Here is a 25,659-nt window from a genome sequence, read left to right as displayed (position 1 = left end):
AAGTGAAATATTACGCAGACTTACCCTAAAAACAAAAATACTTTTTTATATTTTTTTATCTTGAGCGATCAGTTTTTTGTACTGTCAAGAGAAATGTGTTGATATTCCAAATTCAAGATTAAATATCTAATACATTAGACCCGTAGTACGCAATATTACACATAAAATAGTTACACACAGATTCTTCAAATAAAAGTCACTTGGGTTGTTTGTATTTTGTTTTATTTGATGGAATATCACGATTCTAGATTTGTATGTTTTTGTACGTTTCGGTATTCATAAATCATAATAGTGAAACACAATGTAAAAATCTTCAGCACTTATTGGAAGGAGCTCATGATATTTTATTTCTGCAAAAATACATTTTTTATTGCACTTTAATTTTGACAAGATGCAATTAGGGAATATTTAAACTTTATTTTAATGATATCACAACGTGCGTCACTTCTCATTTAATAAATTAAAGATCATCAGTCTCAACAAGTTCAAACTCCTGAAGCAATGCAGCCTCAGAACTGTCTTGTCACAGAATTGTTAATATTTCAGTTATAAATTATTATTATAATTATTGGCCGAAAATGTCATTGAATAATACTTATTTCTATTCAAGTATAACATTAAAAATATAGCATTTATTTGCATTGGTAAACATTGCCAAGTGTCAAAATAGATTTAAAGCATGAGACCCTTTATATTATTTTTGTGTTAGGGGTTTGCTGCCTAGGGGGCCTGTGGGGGTGACGGGTGGTGCTACTTGTTGCAGTCATCGGTGTGTTAGAGTGATTGATGTCTTTGCTTCTTGCTCTTTATTTTGAGTTATTCTTGTAGTTATATATGTAAATATAAAGTTTTTCTTTTGTATTTTTAACGAATTTCAATATATATATATATATATATATATATATATATATATATATAAAGTATTATATAATTATATTAAATATATATATAAATTAAACTTTACGTTAATTTAATTTTGTATAGATTAAGCATATTTTTTAAATATTAGATTGAAAGCATAAGTTAATAATTTATTGTAATTGAGTCAAACTATTGTAAATTTACTGTATACAATACGAGTTTGAGTGGTAGAGAGGGCTCGATAGCCCTAACTCCGCTTCTTGATTAAAGACAATTTTCTTTTAATTTAATTTCATAATTTTAAATACATGTATAGCCTTTATATATTTGAGACCAAACTATGCTACGTTAGGCTTTTCGTATCAATAACTTTCTATTGGAACGAGGAATTGCCAATGAAGAGAAGTGAATATCGTTTAGAATGCATTTATTGTTCACACAACATATAATATGTATATACGATAAGCGGGCACCTTATCTAACATTGACGGCTTAGCTGCCGCACATTATAATAATTTAACATATAAATACAAAATTTCAATAAATTAGAATATACAAAACAAGCAACGAAATGTACAATTTTCAATAATAAAACGCCATGTTAGATTCAATACCCTTATATCCCATATCATAATTTTGAGGAACTTTCTATAGCGACATATCGTATCACTGGGTGTGTAATTACAGTAGTGTAAGTATAGCCTGCACACAGGCGACGATACAACCGAGTCCCCAGATGTGTAAATACAGTACTAACACTAATCATATCACGGAACAATAATAATACTGATTACAAATCTGGTCTTTACACTAAAACATAAATACAAAACACATCACGGTGACACGGTGAGTAGCGGCCCTCCGTAAGTATAACTTATATACAAAAATAACTTACTAAACCTAAAATAGCTTAAGCGTAACCGTTACCCTAGGTTGTAACGATCACGTGATCACAATCGGGAGTCCGCAGTGCCACTACTCTAACGTACAATATATTATAATGAAAGCTTTATACAAATGAGAAGCGCAGACGATAGTGTGTGTGGTAGGTTTAGCCGAAGGTCGTCTTCAGCTTGGTGAGGGCGGTGTTGAGGTGCAGCATCTCGAGGTTGAGCTGACTCATGAGGTTGTCCAGCCTGTCGACGGAGTCGAGGACCTCGATGCACTGGGTGTGGGGGTTGTACCTGACCTCGTAGGGTCGGCTCATGGCGGCCACCCATCGTCTGAACTTCTCCTTCGCGTCCTCGAAGCTTTCTGCGACGTAGTAGATGGGTTGGTACTCCTGGTCCTGGTAGGGCTGCACGGCGGTCACGGAGGGGTCGAAGGGCCTGTGCTCGGGCTTGTCGCTGATCGCGTGCAGGAGTTCTCCGTAAGCGGACAGCAGACCGGCTCCGTAAGCCTTGACCTCTCCGTTCTCCTTGCAGAGCCCGAACTCCACGGTGAACCAGTAGACGGTTGACAGCTTCTCGATTTCGTCGTCAGAGGCACCGAGAGAAGCGAGTCCGATCTCTTGGGAGAACTGGGCAAAACTGGCGTCAGCGAGCAACGGCATGTGGCCAAGAAGCTCGTGGATGCAGTCACTGCAACAACAGAAGTCACATTATAGTTACAGAACTCCCAACTTTCTAAATAGCAAATAAATCAACAAGCAGTATTAAAATAAACATTTAAGGCATCCAAAGTCAACCGAAGCAAAATAATGACTTTCCCTGTGATAAGTTAAAGTTTAAAAGCTCGGTTTATTGCATTGCTGTGAGTTGATATAGGAGAAGTGCAGGCTATTTAGACTGGGAGCAGAGCAAGTCTATTTTAAAACAATTACCGGCGAGATTGGGTGGTGCGAACAATAATATTGTTACAAGGCTAATAGAGAGAGAGCTTCCATTATCACTCCCAGTGCGACCTAACCTGATTAGACGCGCTTTGACACCCAGGCTCGATACGATAGTTTGGTGTCATTGCTGCAGTTTTTAATAGTTACTTTTTGTCTATATTAGAAATACTGAGCTGTAAGCGCCAAAAACATTGGTAAAATAGAAGTAGTCTGCTAGTATCGTGTAGCCAATATATTTTCAACTGAACTTATTATGTGTTTGTGCACAATTTATATTCGTATTTGAAAAACTACATTCAAAGTGTTACGTCGGGAGTATAATTACGTTTTTGTGACAATTTGAAAAACAAATGTAAGCTCAAAATTGAAGAATAATAATAGCGAACAAGATGCATGCGGAACGTTGAAGAAAACAGTCGTAATCTAAATAAGAAATGAGTCCCGCACGTAACGAAACATCTGTATTTGAGAAGGATTCAATCTTTATTGGATCGTCTGAAATCCTCAGTCTCCGGAGACTGCAAGAGTTATTAAAGTGGGGGAATGATCGGCTTAGTTTACGCTGCTGAGAGAGAGAGAGAAGTAAGTACTCACGGCTCAGGGGTGTGGAAGGGGGTCTTGATGTGACGCACGTACTGGGTGCTCTGGAACACGCGGAAGGCGAGACTGGCGAGGAAGTCCCGGGCAGTCAACAGCCCTGCGGCAGGTCTCAGAGTGAACCCGGTGTGCTCTGAAAGGAAACAAACATTAGTGGATAAAAAAAATAATAATTAACAATAATTTTAAACTTCAATCAACTTCAAGTTCAATTATTGCAGTTTAAAACAGAACACTCACTGTTAAGGAAAGCGGACATGTCCTCGAGCTGAGGGATGTGGTTGGGTCCGAAGATTCCTTCCTGTTCCAAGAGATCGAAAACGACTCGGTACTCCTGACAGAAATGTTTGGGCATCAACTCCTTGACGTTCTTGTACACCATGGACCAGGTAGCCACCTCTGACTCTGTGTAGTCTATCTTGGGGATGGGGTCTCCACTGCAATAGAGAGACCGTCATCAGTATATACAGTGTAATTTATAATTCCAAATAGAAAAAATGTTCTAAAATGAATAATACCAAGCTACTATGATTGGTACGTACAACTTGTAAGCGAAAGCGATGTCGGCGATCATCTTGCGGCGAGCGCGGTATTCCTTGTCGGCGAATCCAGGATGGTTCATGTCCAGATCGGGCTCATACTTGGTCATCAGGTGGTTGCAGTTGTCCAGGTCCCTGGCGTGGCGAGGGAACCAAGGGTCTGGGACAAAATTACAATCGTCAGACAAATATGTCAGTAGAGCCCCGATTTGAGATTGAGTTTGCTATTTATGTATCGATATTATACTTGATGATTTTATTGATTTTGCAAATGTACTCCCATGTAAAAATACTATTGCAGTACATCGTTCAGTTTATATTGAATATTTTGAACAGCTTAGAGCCAGCAACCGTGGATGCTTACCCTTGACAGACTGGTTGTTCTCCGCCAGAAGGGTGACTCCTGCCAGGGCAGAGCTCTGTCTCAGGGAGCGGATGAGCAGCAGCAGAGCCTGTTTGGTCATGTCCACCTTGACAAGGATGTCGAACTGGGAGGGAGGCGCCTTGCTGGGGCGACTCTCCAGGTGCACGATGGTGCCCTTGAAGTTCTCGATGGTTTTGAGGATGCGGGCGAGAGAACCCATGCCTTCCCTCAGGCGCAGCACGAGAGCCGCCCTCTGGACAGCTTGCTCGGCCTCCTTGTCCTCGCTCACCGCGTTCTGCAGGAAGACTTCCTCCTCGGTGAGGCCGGCATCTGGTGAAACGAATTGTTGTCAGAAGTGTAAAACAGTTGATCAAGCAGAAAACAATATCCTGACTTTTCCATTTGGGGAACATTTTCTCGCCGATATCTTAAATCCATATGAAGATTGTTACATATACTTTATTGCCATTTAAAAATTGGGAAGTTCAAAAAATATTTTGAGGCTAGATATAACCATAAGACATTGTATTATACACTGATATACTAATGTCAACTGTCGAATTTACAAGCAATATTAACGGTCTTCACTGTTAGAAAAAATATTAATTTCTAAAAAAAATTAAGTTAATTTGCAATATATTTTTAAAGTAAGGGAGTTTTAAGGCTCGAGAAGTAATTTATATACTATTTTGCTTTATTAAATTCATTTGCGTTATAACGTAATAAAACACTCAGAATTAGTCTTGTACTGTATCTGAAGTTAAAGTAGTACTTTGTTGAGTTTTCTAATTTCCTGGCGGGGATGTCACTGAAGTGTGCCAGGGTGACCCAGAACCTAAGTGGTTCACAGATGGTTGCACAAATTGCGCCCTCGGCCCAAAGTGAGGAAACCCTCACAATGGCAAAGAGAGGGAGGAAATTGCTCCGTCTCTCCATTAAATCTCTCAGCTCCAGGCCAAAGGCGACAATTCTTTCAACTGTTCTGTTTAATCCTATTTTGTTTTGTTGGATAACTCGATTTGTCGCAAGTTTTAAATCTCAAAGAGCCTTAGTAAACAAGGAAAGACGTTTTTCAGTAATTATGGATCACCTGTGTTAAGTTGTGAACGTATTAGAGTCGGTTCTTACCTTTTCCGTTTACTTGGGGTTCCGGTTTGGTTTCTACAGCAGGCTCAGCAACAACTACACATAAACACGAATCATGCAAAACTGTTCAACAAGCATCGGGAAAATAAAAAGTAAAAATAATATAAGTAGGAGAATATAAAACTCAACAAAAAACTGATATATGCTTAAATTTTATTTGTTTAATACAGGCTTAGCATGTTTTTAAGAATAACAATTATATTATTTGTATCGTAATTAGATAAAATCAATACGAAGTAACAAGAATCTTGCGTAAAAGTGTAATTCAATTCCACGAATCTCTACTTTGTTTTATAAAGTTTGAAAACACAACATTGAAAATTATTCTTTTTAATAAGTTAAAAAATAATATAGCAACCTTGTTAGAAAAAGTAGTTTTCTGAAGTTGGAACCAATATTGGTTAGAAAGCCTGAAGAGATTACCAAAATTACAAACAGTGAATATAACAGTTACCTGTTTCGGAACGTGGTTCCTTGACAATAGGCTCAGCTGTCTTGATTTCCTCGAGCTTGGGGTTTTCATCAACTAAAAACGAAGGATAAAATATAATAAAAAACATAAACTTTAAAACAATCAAAGAAATGAACTCAAAATAAGAGTTGTTTTAAAATAAAACGTTTAATACTTAGTAGATACGACTGTCTGAAAGAGTAACAATCGTGTGGAGTGGGTTAAATTGACAATAACAAAGGAAACTAAAATGAAATAATAAAAGAAGATAATAACGAGACTCACCTGTCTTAGCCGGGACTTTGGCAGTGATATGAGGGACTGCAGGGGCGGCATTGCTCTCGAGAGGAGAATCTACAAACAATCATGCTCAGTTACACACGTGCAACACAATCATGCGTGAACAAAACAAAATAATAACGACCAATATAATACAGATATAAAATAAAAACGTATCGATTACAACTGAATAAACAAAACAAAATATTTCTTTGGTATTGCAAAATATATTTTCGTGTAAGGACTTACCATTAGACCGTTGCCTTGCCTCCTCCAAAACACTTTGCTTCGTCTGCTTGACTACGAGTGTCTCAAATCTAGCGTCATCAACGAGCGAACGACGGCGTGCTGGATAGCCGTTCTGGAATATAAACGAGTACACTTAGTGAGAAGTCCTGGAAATCGTTTACAGGAAGAAAATTATATCTTAAACAGAGAGAAGAGAAGGAGACAAAACGGAGAGCATCAGGTGTGCGAGACAAATACGAATATGTGTCTAACGTAATGTATGTTCTGCTCGCAAAGGCGATGCAAGTAAGTTTCTATTGGTACAAGAAATATTGCACTGTTACAGATCGTTTATGGGAGTATTGGAAGCTTAAATTATAATACTTTAACAGTTATTGTGATTAATACTAGTTTATTATCATAGTAAGTCAATTAACATATAAAACACATTAAGTAATTCTTTGAAATTCGTTACACTTCAAGGAGACTTGTGAATAATGATCAATAACTAATTTAAAATCTACTCAATTACGCAGTAAGTTTTGGTCGTGGCCTAATTACCAGAGTCCTGTCATTATTCTGTTCCAGTGTTGGTCACAGCCCCCCTCCCCCCAGCCCCTCATCGTGTTGAGTGTAAAACAAACATATGATTGATGAAGTGGCCTAACAGGGAACCCTCGTAGCGCCAGTCCACTTCAGTGATACCGAAACACAGAGCGGCAGTGTGTGAAGTGGCGCATTCATCGTTCATCACTAATCTGTCAACGAGCCATTGTCTTAACATATGATGACATTAAAATTTATATAACCTTGTAAAATGAAAAAGTGATACGACTGAGTACAAGCTATTTATTAAAACAAGGAATACTATCGAGTGATCTGATATTTTTTTCCTCGGTCCAGACTCCGAAATTGGCACAGAAACTGGATCAGGAAATATTAATGGGTCGTAAACCACCTGCGCTCGAGACTATTTTTATCCCGGTCGTTGTAACAAGGCACCGGTACACTTCCTGTCTGACAGGTTTTGCTTTCAAGTATGAATGTCAGAAGGATTTGAGTACCGCGGCTCTCTTAGCGCCTGCCAACCGGAACATACTGCCTACACGACATGAATGAAAAGCTGAGTGTTGCCGCTATTTGCAGGCGCCCACAGCTTCTATTCTGGTAGACGTCATAGAACGGCACTGTATACGTCAATATTGTTCCTTTACTTGGATTGAATATTTTGGAGTATTAAGTTTTTATATTTATTACATTCGTGGATTATTTTAACCATTATTTGAAAATAATATTGATGAAATGTTAATAGAAAAGTGACATAATATATGTAGTGTACAATATAATATGTATAATATATTACATTATTATTATTATTATTGGTATGTTAATCCATTGAATGTTATGAACTAAAACATTTGAGTATTTAGAATCGCATTAAAATTAGAAATGTTTGAATTCAGCATTAAATTTATTAAAGTAATTATTTAGAATTTTATATTATTGTGAAACGTAGAATTCGTTGTATATTTGCACTAACTTTTGTGGATGTATCACTGCAGTAGACAAGTTATTAGACTGTATAAATAAATCACTGAACAATAGATCAACATTGTAGAAAATTACATAATGTGACTGGGTAATTATAACAAATAATAAATCCATTGTTTCAGTGAGCCATGAACTACTGCTCGAAGGTCACGAGTAGTACAATGGCTCGTTGTATGCACCAGCCTATCAGTCAGTGATGCAGATGCAGTGCCAGTTGCAAGTCACAATGCACTTTGGTACAAAGGTGTCCATTAAAAATCAATAAAGGACGACCTAGTTTGTAAATAATGAAATTTCACGGCTTTTGAATTTCACTAATGAGAAACTATCGCTGGTTTCATAACTCCGACCGAATTCGCATCACAAAATGGCGTCAAGGTCTTTTATAAGCTTTGCGAAATGGAGTCAGCGACGAAATCAAGGAGGCGATGCGTCTCGGCTTAGTGTCTTGATATATTGCAGCGTACGTGATCCTTCCCTTCCGCTCGATCCACCTTAAACCACCACCCGGTGAAGTGTTCCAGCAACAGTCTGGACTGCTGGAACAGGCACGCATAATGGAACCCGATAGGCATTAATGTTCCGTCTCAGAATGGAACGGAAGTGATCTGATGGTAGTTACCTGTACTAATCTCGTGGCGGCCCGTGCGGAACATATAACACAGTTTGTTTGGTGTTGTGTATTAACTCATCGTTCACTTTCACTGCCACTTTCACGCTCATTCTGTGTCTAATTATCTAATCAGGCGCCGGCCTCCATCGGCTAGACGGGATTCCGGGGCTCTCAAAGTATACATCGGGTCAGCTCGTGCTTCATAAATATTAATGCTCAATTGAACACTTATTGGTAAAGCCATTGAATTCAACAACAACTGTGTCATTAAATATTTGTTTCTGTGTGAACTAAAATTTATTACTTATATTCCTAAGGGGAGTTAGGCCCGGAAGTTCACATTACTGCCCCGGCCAGGTCAGCATACGTCACGAATTCGGCATCATAATATTGTCATCAATGTTTTTGTGGAACATTACCAACTATGCCCCGAGAACGGATTACGTAAGGGGTTTGTCAACAATTTCGCAACGCCGACAAGACATCCTGTGAGAACGAGAGCTTTACGCACGATTATCCTTTTTAATCGCGGAAATTGTCGCCACTGTCCGTTTAGTTTTTTACGAGGAAGCTGCCGCCAAATATGAGCCGTGCTGGAACTGACGGAAACGTAACACTACGTCAATAATCGGGCCGTCGTCAGGGCCACCTCAAGGTGGACTCCTAGTACCGCTGCTGTTCGTGCCCACCCTGCGGCAGGAAGGTGGCATTGGGCTTAATTGGTACCTCGGTCCACACACAGGAATTACCGCGGTTCATCGAGATTGATCTTCGAGGGAAGGGGAACTTGAGTAATAAAATTTTTGAAATCATTCAAATTTTGAAACCCTGATTCGAGGTAAAAGAAACAATTTGACACATGGTTGTTACAAAAATATTTCTCTGGGCATTAGAGAGGATGTTTCTACGGATAATAGATGTAGAACCACGCCGAGATCAAAAGTTTAATTTATATGTTTTGGCACCCACTATTTATCTTTTCGCTCGAAAAAGATTCTCCAGTGATTAAACACTACAATGTGAATAGGTGACCAAAGGAGGGAGAGTTTCATTCATGGCGAGGAATAATACGATTACAACTCATTGTCCAGTAATAAACTAGAGCTGGGGTCACGTGATAGATATCGAGTTGCCGAAAGTGACACACTTCCTGGTCGGGCCGAGCGGTGTCGCTGCGCTCTGTATGAACCCGAACCGGTCCAGTAGTGCAGGTACAAGGTCACGCGCGCCTGTGCGTCCTTGCGGAACCAGTTGTGGGAGTGCACCTGTGCAGGAGTGCGGATTATCTAATGCTGCTACACACTGTTATCCGAGCCCATCAAACGAGTCAGTTTTTCCACGCCGGCTTTTTGTCGGTTCTTGTCACGCCGGTGCACACTCGATGTTTTGTTGGTGTAGGTTATCGTTGCCTAATCGTACCGTTCTGGTAACTAGAAACGGTGCCCGTTCGTCCAGAGCGGGTAGTGAAATACGTGCTATGAATGTATTATTCTTTACATAGTTCTTCCAGACTCTGCCCCAACCTACCTCGATGGGGTGATTGGCGGGACACCAGAAGCCGCAACCTGTGAAGAGGCCCAGGCAAGAGGCCGAGGGGGGTTTGTCCGAGGGGGGAGCCAGTAGCACATCGCCGCGAAGTCGGATCTCTGCCCCCTGCAACAGCGGTCAGCTGGGGGGCTGAAGCAGGACACAATGTCCTTGCGTTCGGCGTGCAAGCTACTTCAGGATGCGTGCACGTCCCCTCGGACCACCCCTCCTCTGAACCATCCATGCCTTACTCATTACTGGGGGGGGGGGGGGGTTGTCAGCAACGGGTATACTCTTAAAAACTTTTAGTATATAACTAAATCCGTAAAACATATGTGTTTTAGTAATGAATTTTTCTTATTACAAATTTGGTTTTAAATGATTTATTCGTAGAAATGTAAGAATATATAAAAACGACATAATTCTCTCAACATTATTCTTTAACTCAAATAATTTGACTTACTTAAGAACTGCGGTCGGCATTGTGGGCGTTCTATCTTTATTTGCGTCACTTTGTAATACAAATTATTGATCTACTTAAGTACTTTAAATATATGTGATGGAATACTTAAACATTTCTCATTGCGGGAGCGTACACCTTTCTTGAAATTTTAAGTTAAGCAAATCAGTTAAGTTTTAAATTAATTTGCTTAAGTGGTTAAACGAAAATCTTTAAATTAAAATTTGTTAACACTTTTTAAATTTTTACTATCATACTTTTTGACTATTAAAGCTATAAAGGTCTATAAAGCGTTTACAAGCAAAAATCTACACAATTTGGTGATCTACAGTTTACAATCTACAGTCTACAACAGCTATGTGTGATAGCTAAAGCTAAAAAGCTGTGTAGAACTATAGACAATAAGCTATGAAGCCAGCTCTGTACTACTTGCTAATCCTCTACGTGCTCAGCTTCATTGTACATAACGTGCGATTTTGGAGTTTGAATGTGCAGTGATTTAAATTGGATTGTTATCATTCCGTACAGTGATTAGCATTTGTATCACTAGCGTAAACGCTATTAATTGTTATATTAATATAAAGTCGATTTGAACATTTATTTTTTCGATGAAGAACTAAAATACTACAATTAAATGTTTGTCAATACATGTCACCTAAGTAATTGAATATTATAATCTGCAACATTGTGTTTAGGTAACAATTTTTTTATTTGTTCCACATTTACGGTATTGTATATATCAACGGTAAAACATAATGATTTTTAAGGTATTTTAAAGAATTTAAATCAAAATAAAAACTAAAATTATCACAAATAATTTTGAATTGTTTACTGCGGTGAATAATTATAGTTTCAGTTTACATTGCTTGCGTGTTCAATAATAGTGTGTCAATAGAAATTTATTTTGAACTATGTATCATTCAAACAAATATGTAGTTATTATGGATTAATAAATGCACAGCTCCTTTTCAAACATTTTAAATTTTGAGAATGACGAGTCATATGGTAAACATATGACATTCGCAAAGTGACCCGCAGGGTGCCTCTACGATATTTTTGTTTACTCCGGCTCAGAATCGCCACAAACACCCGCAAATCCACAATAATCCGTGAGGATGGACAACACATTTCACAACTTGTTGCTCAACAATAGCCGAGGCTGATGTAGCGGTTTATTAATTGCCCGGAATGTCAGGTTACCTTGAATCCGTCACCTTGCGTCCAGACAACTAAGTCCTAGCGAGTACTTCCACAGTTTACCTGATCATCCTGATTAAAAAACTAATACTTTTTTATTTTTAAACCGATTAGTTTTCGCAATTTATATTTTTTAATCCATCATCATTATAGTCTAAATAATTATTTATGCCACTAACACATTTTCACTCCAAATTGTTTAAAACGTTAAACATTGCTTTAGCTTTAAAAGCTGAACATGGCGCTTTTGAAAGGTTTTAAATATACTTACTTTTTGTTTTTATAGCTGTCCAAGGAGTTTGCACCGTAAAGAAACAATTTATCAATGAATATATTTTTGTTTGTCATTAAAAGATAGTGATAATTATAATATGTTTATATTACAATGTATTGTATTGAATTTACTTGAATTATTTTGAAAGATCTTCTTAGTTCAACTATTGATTAAGAACTTACTCTCTCACCTTAGGGTAGTAACTGTTAGAATATTTTATCTTAAGTTGTAATTTATTATAGGGATGTTAAAAATTCACGCAAATATTGTTAAGCGGATTTGTAATACATGTTTGTAATCTAATAAATGTGTGCAATTGAAATATGTTTTAACAGTATTATTTTTAATCATTATTAATGCAAAACAAATAAATTTCGTTTATTCTTATGTATATGATTATGTTGACAAAAATGCTTATATTTGTTTGTTACTTTTATCATTTTAATGGGTTAAACCCCCAAATTTGAAACTAATTTTGTTTTAAGAGAAATTTATCAGAGAAATGCAGTTGATTACGTGAGAAAGACACTTTGTGAAACTAACCTCGATGCTGTAAGATTTCTTGATGGCGAACATCTCCCTGTTCTTCTGAGCTGCTGCGACGGCCATCATCTTGCTAGCGGGGTTGTTGGGTCTGGTAGGGGTGTGAGGGTGATGTGAAGGGTAGCAGCGGTAGTTCAACACTCCAAAGGCTCCAAACTCCAGACTGATCTTCCGGCACTCGTTGGTAGACGCGGGAATGACGCTGAGCGGCGACTTTGTCTTTTTCAAACTAAGAAACTTCTCTACTAATCGACACACTGACTTTCTCGCTAGGAGAACTCTTTGTCGCTAAGTTCCAAATTGAAAAATTACAAAGTCGATCGCCGACCAAGCACCTGACACTGAGCAAGCAGACTGCGAGATAGGCCGAGTCCTGTGCGCCGCTAGTATATAAACGCGCTGGCCCCTCCCCGCCGCGCGGCGCTGCTCCCCCTTCCCCGCCACACCCCTCCACTGACCTTACCGTGTTCCTGCTCCAGAGAAATTCTGCAGCCTTGGATGGATTTTCCGTTAAGGTGACTCACGGAGGCTACCCCCACTCACCCAAACATTCTTATCACTTTATCGGCAACTTTGCACCGGCATCCACAGTGGGGTATTGTGTTGGCTACCAAACTGTATTTTCCCCTTACCATTAAGATATGTTTTAAGACATCGTACATATTCTGCGATAATGTAAGCTAGAACCGAGAATGTTAGTTTTTCCCGCAATAATTGTGAGATGATTATATTAGAACCGATGTTATAAAAATCATTATTGCTTTAAGTCACATAAACTTCTTTAATATTCCACAGTTGAAAAAAGGGTTATACGTTATAAAATAAATGGAAAACTGTGTAGGCGACTCATTTTTACACTAAATTGTTGATAACATTTAAACATTTATATTGTTGTTATATACTTACCATATATACTGTTAGAAAAATAAGTTCTTGATTAAATCCTTTTACGGAAATTGAAATTTTTGTTTGAATGCTTTTGTACTAGAAAATACACATGTTATTTAGATTTGAAAGATGATGTTATTTCTAAGCATGTATCAGATAATGTATAAGATAACAATCCATTTTCAAATACTGTGGATGTATTTTAGAAAACTTATTTGATGACATCAAGGAAATTAATTTTTAATACTAAATAAAACAACTTATATTTGAGATAAAATAATCTCAAATTTAAAAACCACAACCCGAGTTTTAAGTTACATCGCTAAGCTTTTTACTAAAAATATTGAACACTAATAAAAATAACGTTATGAATGAAATATTTTTACATTTATGACCACATAAACATAAAATATCTTGATATTGGCATAATAAAATTGCATTGTACAGGTTCTGCATTTTGATTTTGTATTTTATGTTTCTATCTATATCTTCTTCTCCATCTGAAGAATAGTGAAGCATGACTCTAAAGAGGGCAATTTATAATTAAGCAAAAGCAACACTTACATTTAAGACATAAAGGAAAAGTTTTTTAAATAGAAAAGTTTTAATGGCAATTCTTGTGTTCAAACATTATTGTAACACGACTTTGCCTACACCTTTACACTTTTGTAACCACACTGGAAGTGTGGAGTACCTAATTGTTTGTATTCCAGGTTAAATATGATTGGTTCTACAATTGTTATTTATTTGGTAAAATTTGAGTCAACCCGTTTAATTTTGTTATGTTAGTAATAACTGCCACATTAACAATTAGTAATATTTGTCCAGACTTAAACACGTAAAGAGAAACTAACAGAGTGGCTTTTCTGGCAAGGTCATTTGTATCGAATGAGAACATCATCATAGCCTTTACACACTAATTACAGTACGGTTTAATCCATATCGTATGCCATATGTGTAATTTAAAGTATTGTATATTGAAAATTAAATAAGCCAACTTCTACGCTCTACAAAAATCTGCCCAACACTGAATTTACAAAAGTAAGTAAAAAACAGGCTCTAAACATAGTAGGATATCCTAACAAAAATGTTGTTGTCGCTTTAAAACAGGAGGAAGATGCTTACAGCGTAAAACAAACCTGTGACATTTGTTTTATTGTTTTAAGATCTCGTTTGAAACAAGATATAGAAAATTACGTTTGTTTCAATCTGGTCTTTAATACATCATTTGAACTTTGTCAAATGTGGAAACATTGAGCAAAAATTATATATTAGTTTATCGATCATAGTATGGGTCGGACACATTGGCGAAACTTTCAAATTCAGAATTGACAAGTCAAAATGTGATTAGTGATTAGAAGTGCTGTTATAGTGTACTTTAGCGTATGAGATATTGCCGTATAACAACTCACTATTCAAGTCGGGATTATCTTTGGCTACACTGTCTGGATACAGCCAGTTAGGCGTTGTACTAGATTTAATTGCTTTTCAAGGTTGAATACAGGATTCATACATATTAATTGTCTATAACTCAATTATTTATGTACATCTTTATTATGACAAACTATAGCATCATTAAAAATTCTCCTTTTCTTCAAGAACTATATGATTATCGATTAAACGGTAGAAGCTTTGGCAAGGCTAACAGTTCCCACGTTTTGAAATGACTTGCCAGAACATTCTCTTTTCAACTTTTGCACTGATCGATTAATAACCTTTCTGCCACCGGACGTAATGGGAACGTAACTGTCCATTAGACCAGATCTGACTCATTACCAGCCCTACAATCAGACGCTGCCCTTGGGCCGGCCTTGACTGGCCACGAAGGGACAATGGCTCACGAATACGGATGTCGTGGTTTTCTTCCTATCCTGCGATATTTTTCTTGACCTATTGGGGGACCTTGAACGGTCCTTGTTTCGGTTCAACCATCACCCTGTCGGCAATAGACAGGCGATCTTGCCTACGCATATCTGGCTCGCGTATCTCACCAACGTAATGGTCACAAGACGGTTATCTACCTATGTGTGTCATGGGCATTTAGTATAAGTTTCCTGCAGAGATTGCTTCATTGTGTCTGAGATATACCCGCGTTTACTACGCCTGTATTGAAGTAATCACTGTCACCGAGGGAAAAATCAGTCACGCTTATCTATTACGTTTCCTTCTTAAACAGTTTTCTTAGCGGTATATCATTACTTTTATATGGACGGTACGCCCAATTAGAAGACTGGTTCTGCTGTTTAATGTGGGCTATATTGGCGAAGAATGAAGGGGGCGTAATTGTAAAATTGTATCTGTGAATGAGAATTTTGTGACATGAATGTAAGAAATTTTAGATTAAAATTCCACGACGTTTGATATACAATGTATTACTGTCGCTGCAATAAAACTGATTTGATTCAACTCCTTCCACTTAAAGAATAAATCATAATCCTTTAATTCCTCCTTATTTTGCAATGATTGACAAGAAATGTAAATTGCATCATATTTGATTAAATTCGTGGATTGGTGATCCAGTTAAAGTACCTTGAATTGTGAATGAGGCGATTTCCATATTTCTATAAAAACCCTACTGGCACAGTACGTCAATGGAGAGGATCTCATGATTTATTCATTCACGGGGGAGTCCCCCGATGAGCTACACACTTATCCAGTTGTGTTGACAAACAATACTTAGAACTTTCCTCGTATATTATTAGCAGTGCGGTGTGTGCGCGTGCGCGCGTTGGCGCGGTCGTTGTCAATCGCGCGTGCGTACTATCCCTGACGTCACTGCAGGCCGGCCGTGGACCGGTCTGGGTCGAATCTAGGTCTACGCGCACGTCACTGATACCCCCTATCATTTCAGGACTAGCCAGTAGCCAGTAGCCTCCACCGGTCCTTGGAATCCCCCAGAGGCTTGCACTCTCTTCACTGAACAGGTTTGGTGACCTGAGGGACACAACAGTCCAGCGGCGTCGTGTTGAGGAAAGCCTGTTATTTCAATTGACGCACGTAGCCTAAGTGTTTACATCACAGTAAACCACTCTGACCCCTCGTTATATCATGGGTAAAGCCCGTGGATTTTATTGAGTGGATACAATGAGTTGATAGGCCAGCAGTGTATTAGTGTATGACTCATATTGATTTATGAGACAAGCCCCAAACATGTACACGTGTCGTGGATCTTAATTATTTACGGCTGAAGGAAATCCATAAAGATTACATAATATTGCACCGTACTCTGTTCCTCCATAACTGTCTTCTGCATGTCTCCTTAATATTGAAGCGTAACGCATAACATTCGCCAGAAAAAATGATCATTAAACGAAACTTTGCAAATAAAACCGGCGTTCAACTAATGTAAAAGGGACATTTCTGACGATTATAATCATTGATTATACAGTGTCAATTTTTATCAGATCTGTATGTCGATCTAGAAGGGCTATATATCTGAACTATAATATATAAACTTTTGATCTTTACCGATCACCGACAGACAGCTAAATTTTGGCTACATAACTCTTAAATCGAGTTTAGCCTAGCTTTAATATCAACCCAGTGTAAATGCGGCTATTCTTCATTGAGCAGCTATTCTCAAATATTTGCTATTCATCAACAGTATTAATGTGAGTAACACGTAACGCCAGTACTCATGTCGTTATGTGTCTAGTCTCCAAATATTTTGTGAACTTATCTTTTCATAACATCTTATGTAAAGCATACATTTCTACCCTGTAAAGTTCTATATTTCTTTTCCTTTTTTACTTATTCTTAGCCACATCCACAGCTCCACAAATTCCAATTTTGTGCACCTACCACTTATATCACAACATTTTCTGTCTCCTGGTCTCTGATTTTGTATTTCAAATGTCTCGGGCCATTCCTTCAACGATCAATTGAAATTGATTTAAACGTTTTGTATTCTCCTGATTTCTCTGTTAGTGCAAATCAGACCTTTTAGATGCCCTTACCTATTGTCGAACAAACATGAGGAATATTCCTGACATGATCGATCGAAAATTTGTTGTTCTTCAAGTTTTTTTTTTTTACGTGAAGACGCCTACTCAGATTCAATTGACTTATGGTGAACGACAAATTGGGAATAGAATCTGCTGGTAACAAACGCTCACTGACACTATATGACAATTTCTTTGGTCTTATCCAGCAATAAAGCCGCTTAATATTTGTCTCTCTATAATGCACAACAATAGTATTTCATGAATTTTCCATATTATGGTATACTTTATCAATAAGACACATATTGAACCAAAATTGTTTTTTTATAAATCAGAATCATAGAAAAAAATGTATATATTTTTTTAACTCCTCTTATTATTGTTTAATATGAACTAAACTAAATCACTACATTATACCTTGTTCTGGATCACATGTTTAATTTTAGGATTAATTTAGTCTGTATTTCTGTTACTTAATAGCTACGTTTACTAATTTTTCTGGACACAGTAATGGTATTGTCATACCAAACAATTTTTAATATGATTAATAAACGTAAAACTTATATTTATGGCTATTTCGTACATTATATCACTTTTATGAATAAAGTAATTAATCTGAAACTTCAGTAGTTTTAACATGATAAGAGTTATTTACTTATTATTATTAATAAATATTTCAGTTATTCACCCGTATATACAAAAGGGCTTCCGCGTATTATTATACGGAACGCAAGATAAAAAACGATATTTTTAACTTGTAGTAAATAATAAGTAGGTAGACATTGGGTTAACTATATGTGACAATTATTACGTAAGTACCGTAATTAGAAATTAATATCTACTCTGCAATCGGAAATCATGTTTTGCTGTTGGATTTTGCTATGGAACGGAATCTAACACTACTGCAGAATAAATATAATGTACCACAGCTACGTTTAATTTGTATACATTTTATTCAAAGCTCTCTCAAAAACTTTAAAGTTTTATTTGGCTCTATTTCAAAGTAACCAGAAACAAATAGGTTCAAGATGATTCCCTAAAACTTAAATGTTGTAAATAAAACCGTAACGATCTTTTTACATCAGATTTTGTGATTCACTTACTGATTCAAAAGTTTCTAGATAGGATGGTTTTTGTAATTCCAAAACTGATAGGATAACTAGTGTTTCAGCTGAAAGTTATGATCAGGCCAAAATTTCCCCTCCCGGGCTTTAGTGTTTACTACGAGATCGACCACAAACATAATTTTCCATATGGGTTTCCAGTACACGCGCCACTACACACATGAAAACCCATAAATGATAAGGCAGTAGTTTTACGCTAGTATTGCTAATTCCCCAGTGTTATCAGTTATTACGGCATCCAGCTGACCATTTATGATAACGGGGTATTCCACTTCCGTTGGAAAGAAACACGCGTATCGTTCAGTGACTACAAAGAGCGGGATTCATAATTCTATATAATTAAAAGTGTGAAACCAATCGGGGAGGCCAAATGTTCGGTTTTGTTAGAAATGTTGACATAACCATGGATTATCTTATGACGTAACGGGCAGTTTCTTATTGATGCTACACAAATTAAATTAAACGTACTTTGAAATAGAATTTCCAGATTCCCGTGATGAAATGGAGGATAATGAATTAATGTAAAACAAAAACAATGTAACAAATAATAATAACTAAACACATGTTCTGGTAAAACTTTTACTTCATGTACGGGGCCTTTTGAAATTAGCGGTTTCACCTTCAAATGGCTCCACATATTTGCATTTTTTTAATAATTATATTGAGTGTGAGCGATACCACACAATAGTAAATTTAATCAATGAAAACAGAATTAAAAGGTTAATGTATTAAAGATTGTAATTTAAAACTTACTAACACATAAAGAGACACTCCTCCTGTATTTGGACGATTACTCTTTACAACATAAACTATATAAAAAAATAAATAAATAAAAAAGCAGTTAAATACGTTTCAACAAAACACAAAAAACAAGTGTCTCTTGACGAGCGAGATAAAAATATAACGATTTGCAACACACCACCCAGTGTGTAGTAAAACACCGCTTGAGCTTAGCTAAGTTGAGCATTGAGGCATTGTATTTTGCTAGGTATTGTGTTAAAATTAATTGTTTTAACATGTTTTGACAGTAGTCTTTTCGATGTGGCAACCATGTACTACTCTGCAGTTGACTATTACTCAAAGAACTTCTTTGGTGGCGCTTCATATAGATAAAGCATTGTTTATGTTTACTTAACAGCCTGAAGAACAAAGTGAATTGTTTTAAAACTTAAACCTAGATCATTTAATCGGCTGATTGTACGCAGCTCGGTGGTGCTGAGACACTTCCTGCAAAAAGGTACCACAACTTAGCAACATAAAAATCATTTGTATGCACTGCTATTGTTTTTTATTTGTAACAACATGTTATTAATAGTGGTTGATATTATACACAAATTCTTGTTCTTGTTGTTGACAGCTGCGCGTTTAGAAATGGGTCTCCGCATGCATTCACATTCTCTAATAAGAAAAAGACGCTCCATGGCTAAATTGTGTTATTGGCCACTTACACTGCTTCTTCTCCGCAGTTACCGGGCAGATTCGCCACAGCCAAGTTCATCGGACAGTAACCAAACACTGTGACGTAGGCCTGACTAATTTCTTGCCAAAGGGAGTGGAGGTTTATTTGCATTTTTTACTGATATGACTACACCTTAAGGCACGTATCCATTATACCCGCATTAACGTTCCTACTGCTTTTTTGTTTTGACCAGTTTATTTTACCTTTGCAGATATATAAATATCATTCAACATGAACACAGAGAGCTGTTAGAATTATCGCAATTAAATTGGTACAACGTAATTTTAAAGTTTATTAAAACTCTGAAAAAAAAACCTCTTACTTCACAATTTCTTTGATACTTTGCAGTTACTTTCAAATATTACAAATATTATAGTAGATTATTTAACAATTAAAAACAATTAAGAGGTTAATAACCTTCTTTCACATGACAGTCGTCCAAAATAAAGTTCGTTCATGATTATAAAAGAATTGAATACAGTTTTTCACCACGTTTCTATGACTGTATCTTCTCTCTTCTTCAGGTGCGAAACCCCAAAGCAGAACGCGAAGGTACGAAATAATGAACCAATTCAAACAAAATATGAATTATCGAATAGTCATGACAAAAATAATAATTCCCTCTTATTTCATTTCTCACTGTCCAGCCTAAGTTTATCTTGTAGCTACTACGAGAAGGTACTAAGAGAAGCTAAGAGAAGGTACTAGATTTCTACAAAGTTTTACATGTGTGGAGCTAACCTATGTATAGCCTACATTTTTGCTGCTTTTGAAAAATCGTGCTTTGTTTGAAGTTTGTTTTTAAGGATAGAAGGATTATGAAGGAAGCTGAATTTTTCTAAACATTTGCTATTGTTCAGTGATACAATCAGTAACACTTTGTTTTGAGATCTGCGATCTGAACTCTTTATAACTAAATGTTCCTGATACCTGATTTTGTACCCGATTCTCTTCATACCTGAAGAAAAGATTAAGATTGCAGATCTCGAAACGCTATTGATAGTGAGTGTATTTTATTACTAATCGATGGCAAATGTTCGCAATAGACCAGTATTACATTTAAATTGCTAAGCAATTAATTTTTATTAAAGCAATCAATTTTATTAAACTTTACATAAAGTATTTTAAAACTAATCCCTATTAAAAATTAAGGTTTTGATTTTAATGCTAAGTTTAAAATAATAGCATACGACAATTCTGTGCTTTGATCAGTTTGAAATGTAGGATACATAAACAGTTCGGAGTATTGGTATACTCGTATTATGATTCCTTTTATTTTGAATCTCTGATCGCTTTCAGAAATGTTTTAAACTAACTCGATTAATAACTTAATTATCAATTTATGCATAGTTTGGAGGTTATTAAAAAAATACATTCAGTTTCATTATGTACTATGGTAATATCGGAAATGGATTTTGGAAATGATAGAATTAAGTAGCTTCCATTTTAAATTGAACATTACATTTTTAACCGTGCACGACGGTAATATCGGAAATTGATTCTAGAATTAAGTAGCTTCAATTTTTAATAGAACATCACATTTTTATCTGTGCAAGGTGAGAGGTCAGAGGTCACGGAGGCCTGAGCGGAGCGCCAGTGCCAGGGCTACTGTACGGCCACTCCACTCCAGGTCAGGGACTCGCGTTCACTGTGACGTCACCCACCCAAACAAACCTCCAGTGACGTAGACAGTTACCTCTGCAGCATCAAGCCCAAATGCCAACCACCTGTCTGCCGTGTTTCCCTAGACCGCTCTGCTTACGCAGTAGAGCGCGCGTGCGTCACAGTGAAAGTCCAGCCAGCTCGATCTCTCGGCCTTTGACGCCATCCCGTTATCAACCATAACACCATAACTGTAACAACCATAATAGAGCTGTTAGTCCGGTCGGTGTTATTGGCTGTAGTTTTTTAATAACTGGGAATTTGCTTGTAGACTAGCGATATGTCCGTAGCTAAATACATTATGTAATGATTTTATTCTATAAAGAGAGCATATTGCTAGAGACGAACAAACAAACAATCGTGAAAATGTGGAACAATTCGTTTAGGGTCAGGAGGGTAGCGAATCTTTTTCTAACTTATTAATATGAGTTACAAGATCAGCTGAGTTAGTAATTAAGATTATTCTAATAATATTATAAATTCGAAAGTGTCTTTGTTTGTTTTGCTTTCACGCGCTATTCTATTCAAACAATTGTACTGAAATTTTACATGGACATTTTTATAACCCCTGGGATGAATACAGGCCTATTCTTATTTCGAAAATTACTCCGGGCGTGCACTGGTATTTAAAATAGGGGAAAATTCCATATTGGTCTCTAAAGTTGCGAAATATTAATTAAAAGAATATGTAAATTGTAATTAAATGTTCTGTCTAACGATTTATTGTTTATTATTTTCAATTTGTTTAAATTTATAGGTAGTACATTCACTATGAATATACAGGTAAAATATCTTAACGCCGTTTCATCGATTAGGTACTGTCTTCCTTACAAAATGCACTAAAACATAAGATGGTAAGAATTTAACAGCGAAGGCTCCCTTTGATGCTTCGAAGTCGGCTTGATGAAAGTTCGCTGGACTGTGCTTTTGAACTAATGTAACTACCAATTCCAACTCTAAATGTTCTAAAGTATAAGAATATTTTTCAGTTTATGCAGAAACAAACTCGTAGTGTCATTGTTAATAAACGGTACTTTGAACTGTACATTTTATCAAATATTAAGTATTAGATATCAAAGACAATGCTACTATCTAACTTTTAGATATATTAACTTTAGGTATTAATCTTAGGTTAGATTAACTGTTACTATCGATTACTATTCGTCGTGGCCAATCGTTTATATTGATTACTTTTCGTCCTAACCAACCGTATATATTGAGCACTATTCTTTCTAGTAGCCCGTTTATATAGATTACTATTGGTCCTGGCCGACAGTTTATATCGATTACTTTTCGTCCTAACCACCGGTTTATATCGAGCACTATTCTTTCTGCCCGCCCGTTTATTCAAGCACTATCGGTCCTGTCTGCCCGTTTTGTCGTGGACTACTCGTCCTCGCCGCCCTTTTAGGTTGAGCGAGTGTGCTTCTGGTGATGCAATCATTGTTAATTTGTGTTAATTTTGTGTGTTTTGATAAAGTTTTTAGTTACTGCCCTTCAATTCAACCTTTCCTGAAATAAGGGAAAATTATGTTTTGGTTTATCAAAACAGTTTTTTTTTGTTATCCTATAATCAGCCAGAAAACGGTACGACATTTTTACAGATTGTTTATACAAGATGATCAAATCACCTAAACATATAATTTTTTCTTGAGTTTGTTTGAAAAATTGTCCACAGTCGTGTAATTAAATGGCTGTAAATTCTAATGCAGTGACAATTTTGTATATACAATTTTTTAAATATTCTTTATTTTATAATTTTAAAGGGAAAGTGAACCTAAGATATAAGCAATTACCCTACCTAAAAATTACACAAATTAAACCCAATTTATCGACACCGATTACCTCCACCATCTCACATGAACATAGCCTATAAACCCCGGTTGAAGAAGAAACTATGAAATTTCGCAAGTATGACACTATTTGTATACTTGTAAAAATTGGCTGTTTGCCTAAACAGAGGCTGATCAATGTAAGCCGGCCCAGGCTTGAATTGGTATTCGTCCATCTTGTCATGGCATTATCTGCTCGATATCTAAAAACCGGTATTGATAGGAATAATGAGGAGGTTGATGCCTTTTCAATCCACTTTGTAATGGTAAACAAGGCATGCGGTGTTCGAGAATACCTCGCTAAACTTGTTGGAACAGCTTCGCCGGTATTCCCTAAGAACCAGATCGTGTTCAACCGTGGAAACCGCCGCTTCGCCGCCCAGTCAGTGACCGGTGATAATAACACGGAGAGATTGAGGACAGGGTAACCAGTCTTTGACGTCGGTCCCTCTGTTGTCTCGGAACAGTGGAAATCACAATGCTAATGGATTTTCAAGGAAACATCAGTCTTTCCTGAGGAAAATTTCAAATGTTGGAACCATTAACTTGTTAGTAGTCTGCACTCTAAGTACTAACTAATACTTAAATTTATCATAATTACAAAATACTTTTGTGAATTTTGAAATGTAATGCTTTTATTTACTTGCCTATCTTTTAAGATTTATATGAAAAATAGCAAGGAACCGTTACTAGAGTTAATTGATATTAACTTATCATAACGGACATTCTATTGTGTGCACAAACATTTTAACCAGTAAATCCTTCGCAACTGGCTGTACCATTGTAATACGTTGTAGTTTTAATAAGACCTTGATGAAGCATTCACCACATAATTCATTCATCCTTTTTATTTATTCATCATGTAGTTTTAGACAAGTAACCCTTTCACTGCTAAGTCCGGCTCTAACAATCTGCATACACGATATGTATAACGTAGGTCATATGACGGACAAAGGACGGGATTTAGTACTTAACTGTTTATCGAAATGCAAGAGATTACTATCGCCTAATTCTCAGCTACTACTACGAGTTATAAACCAATGTATGTGCTTCTGGTACCCGTATAAATGTTTGGAGAAGTAGACTAAAATTGTTCAGCAGTTTTATTGAGACACACATTCACTAAAACTCCAATATGATAGGACGGCAATGTAAAAACATTTTGTAAACAGAACTCTAAATGACTGTAAAAATCATTGTAATAAGTTTAAAGACTGTCCCATGCCCTACTCTGAAGGAGAGAATTTCTTGCTCGTCAAAATTGGTGTAGTCTACTACTAGTTATCACTAACTAGCAATAATACTTATAGAAAATCAAATAAACAAGTAAATACCCATAATATATTACGAGATGGGTTTTAAGTGGAGAAGTTAAAAAAATATTATAAGTTAGCTGAATTTAGATTCCAATACCAGTACCGGATAGGTGTGTTGCTGAGGCATTTTATGCACTTGAAAGTGTTATATATTTTGAATAGTACATTTATTGTGTCGCATGATTCAGTAGAATCTACACGTCTTCCAAGAAGAGTACCTTGAACCTAAGCACAACCAACCACGTAGTGCACAGGAAACAAAGCATTTTGCCCATTGGGCTGCTGTTGGCGTGGGATATACTTACATTTAAGAAAAGACCCAAAGTATAACAGTAAATGGAACAGTAGGTATATTTAGCAACCCGCCCGATACGGTTACCTATTACCATCCATTTTAAGGTCACAGTGCAGCTTTTAGTGCTTATGGGATATTCGTATGTATGGGACATTTTCAAAATGTCATTACTGACCTTTGGTATGATTGAGAACATCTCACTGTATATGCCAGGTGCTGTGTTATGCCTCTTTTGGGAAGCTACAAAGTCCAAAAACCAATTAAAATGGTGTCTACAAAAGAGTTTGATATGTACTTGCCCGTTACCATCATGGAGTTTAGTGATCAATTAGGATATTTGCATCACAAATTAGGATGTTCGGTATTAACTATTATGAATTTGGAATTTAGAGCAAATAATATTGGGGTTTAAATTTTATAGACTTCTGAAACTCTTGGTGTCTCGCTGACTACATATATTATGTGGAACTGAATGTAGGTTATTACTATAACAAATTATATGGAAACAGTTTTAGATGTACTACACATTTGTAACACCTGTTTGTTCTGTATTTCCGATATTGCAAGATTATACAGTATCTACGTCAGTAAGAAGAGCCGAGTAAGTACTTATGAGGGTCAACTCACCTTATAATAATGGCCATATATTTGGCGAAGCCAGTATTGTCTCACGGACAC

The 25,659-nt window shown here is 36.6% G+C and overlaps 1 protein-coding gene across 1 annotated transcript; it reads right to left on the bottom strand.

Moving 5' to 3' along the window:
* Positions 1–1,271: 1,271 nt before the first annotated feature.
* LOC124358686 (tyrosine 3-monooxygenase) lies at positions 1,272–12,837 on the bottom strand. The gene is made up of 10 exons (XM_046810990.1): positions 12,465–12,837; positions 6,321–6,432; positions 6,078–6,146; positions 5,796–5,867; positions 5,324–5,377; positions 4,196–4,525; positions 3,835–3,991; positions 3,533–3,729; positions 3,290–3,425; positions 1,272–2,441 (listed from the first exon to the last, which is right to left on the bottom strand). Exons 1-10 carry the CDS (start codon positions 12,531–12,533, stop codon positions 1,913–1,915), a joined length of 1,725 nt encoding a protein of 574 aa, XP_046666946.1. The 5' UTR covers positions 12,534–12,837; the 3' UTR covers positions 1,272–1,912.
* Positions 12,838–25,659: the final 12,822 nt, after the last annotated feature.

Source organism: Homalodisca vitripennis, chromosome 1, assembly GCF_021130785.1.
Source record: "Homalodisca vitripennis isolate AUS2020 chromosome 1, UT_GWSS_2.1, whole genome shotgun sequence".
Classification (NCBI taxonomy): domain Eukaryota; kingdom Metazoa; phylum Arthropoda; class Insecta; order Hemiptera; family Cicadellidae; genus Homalodisca; species Homalodisca vitripennis.
Note: the sequence above shows the minus strand (reverse complement) of the source record. Positions and strands in the feature narration are given on the sequence as shown.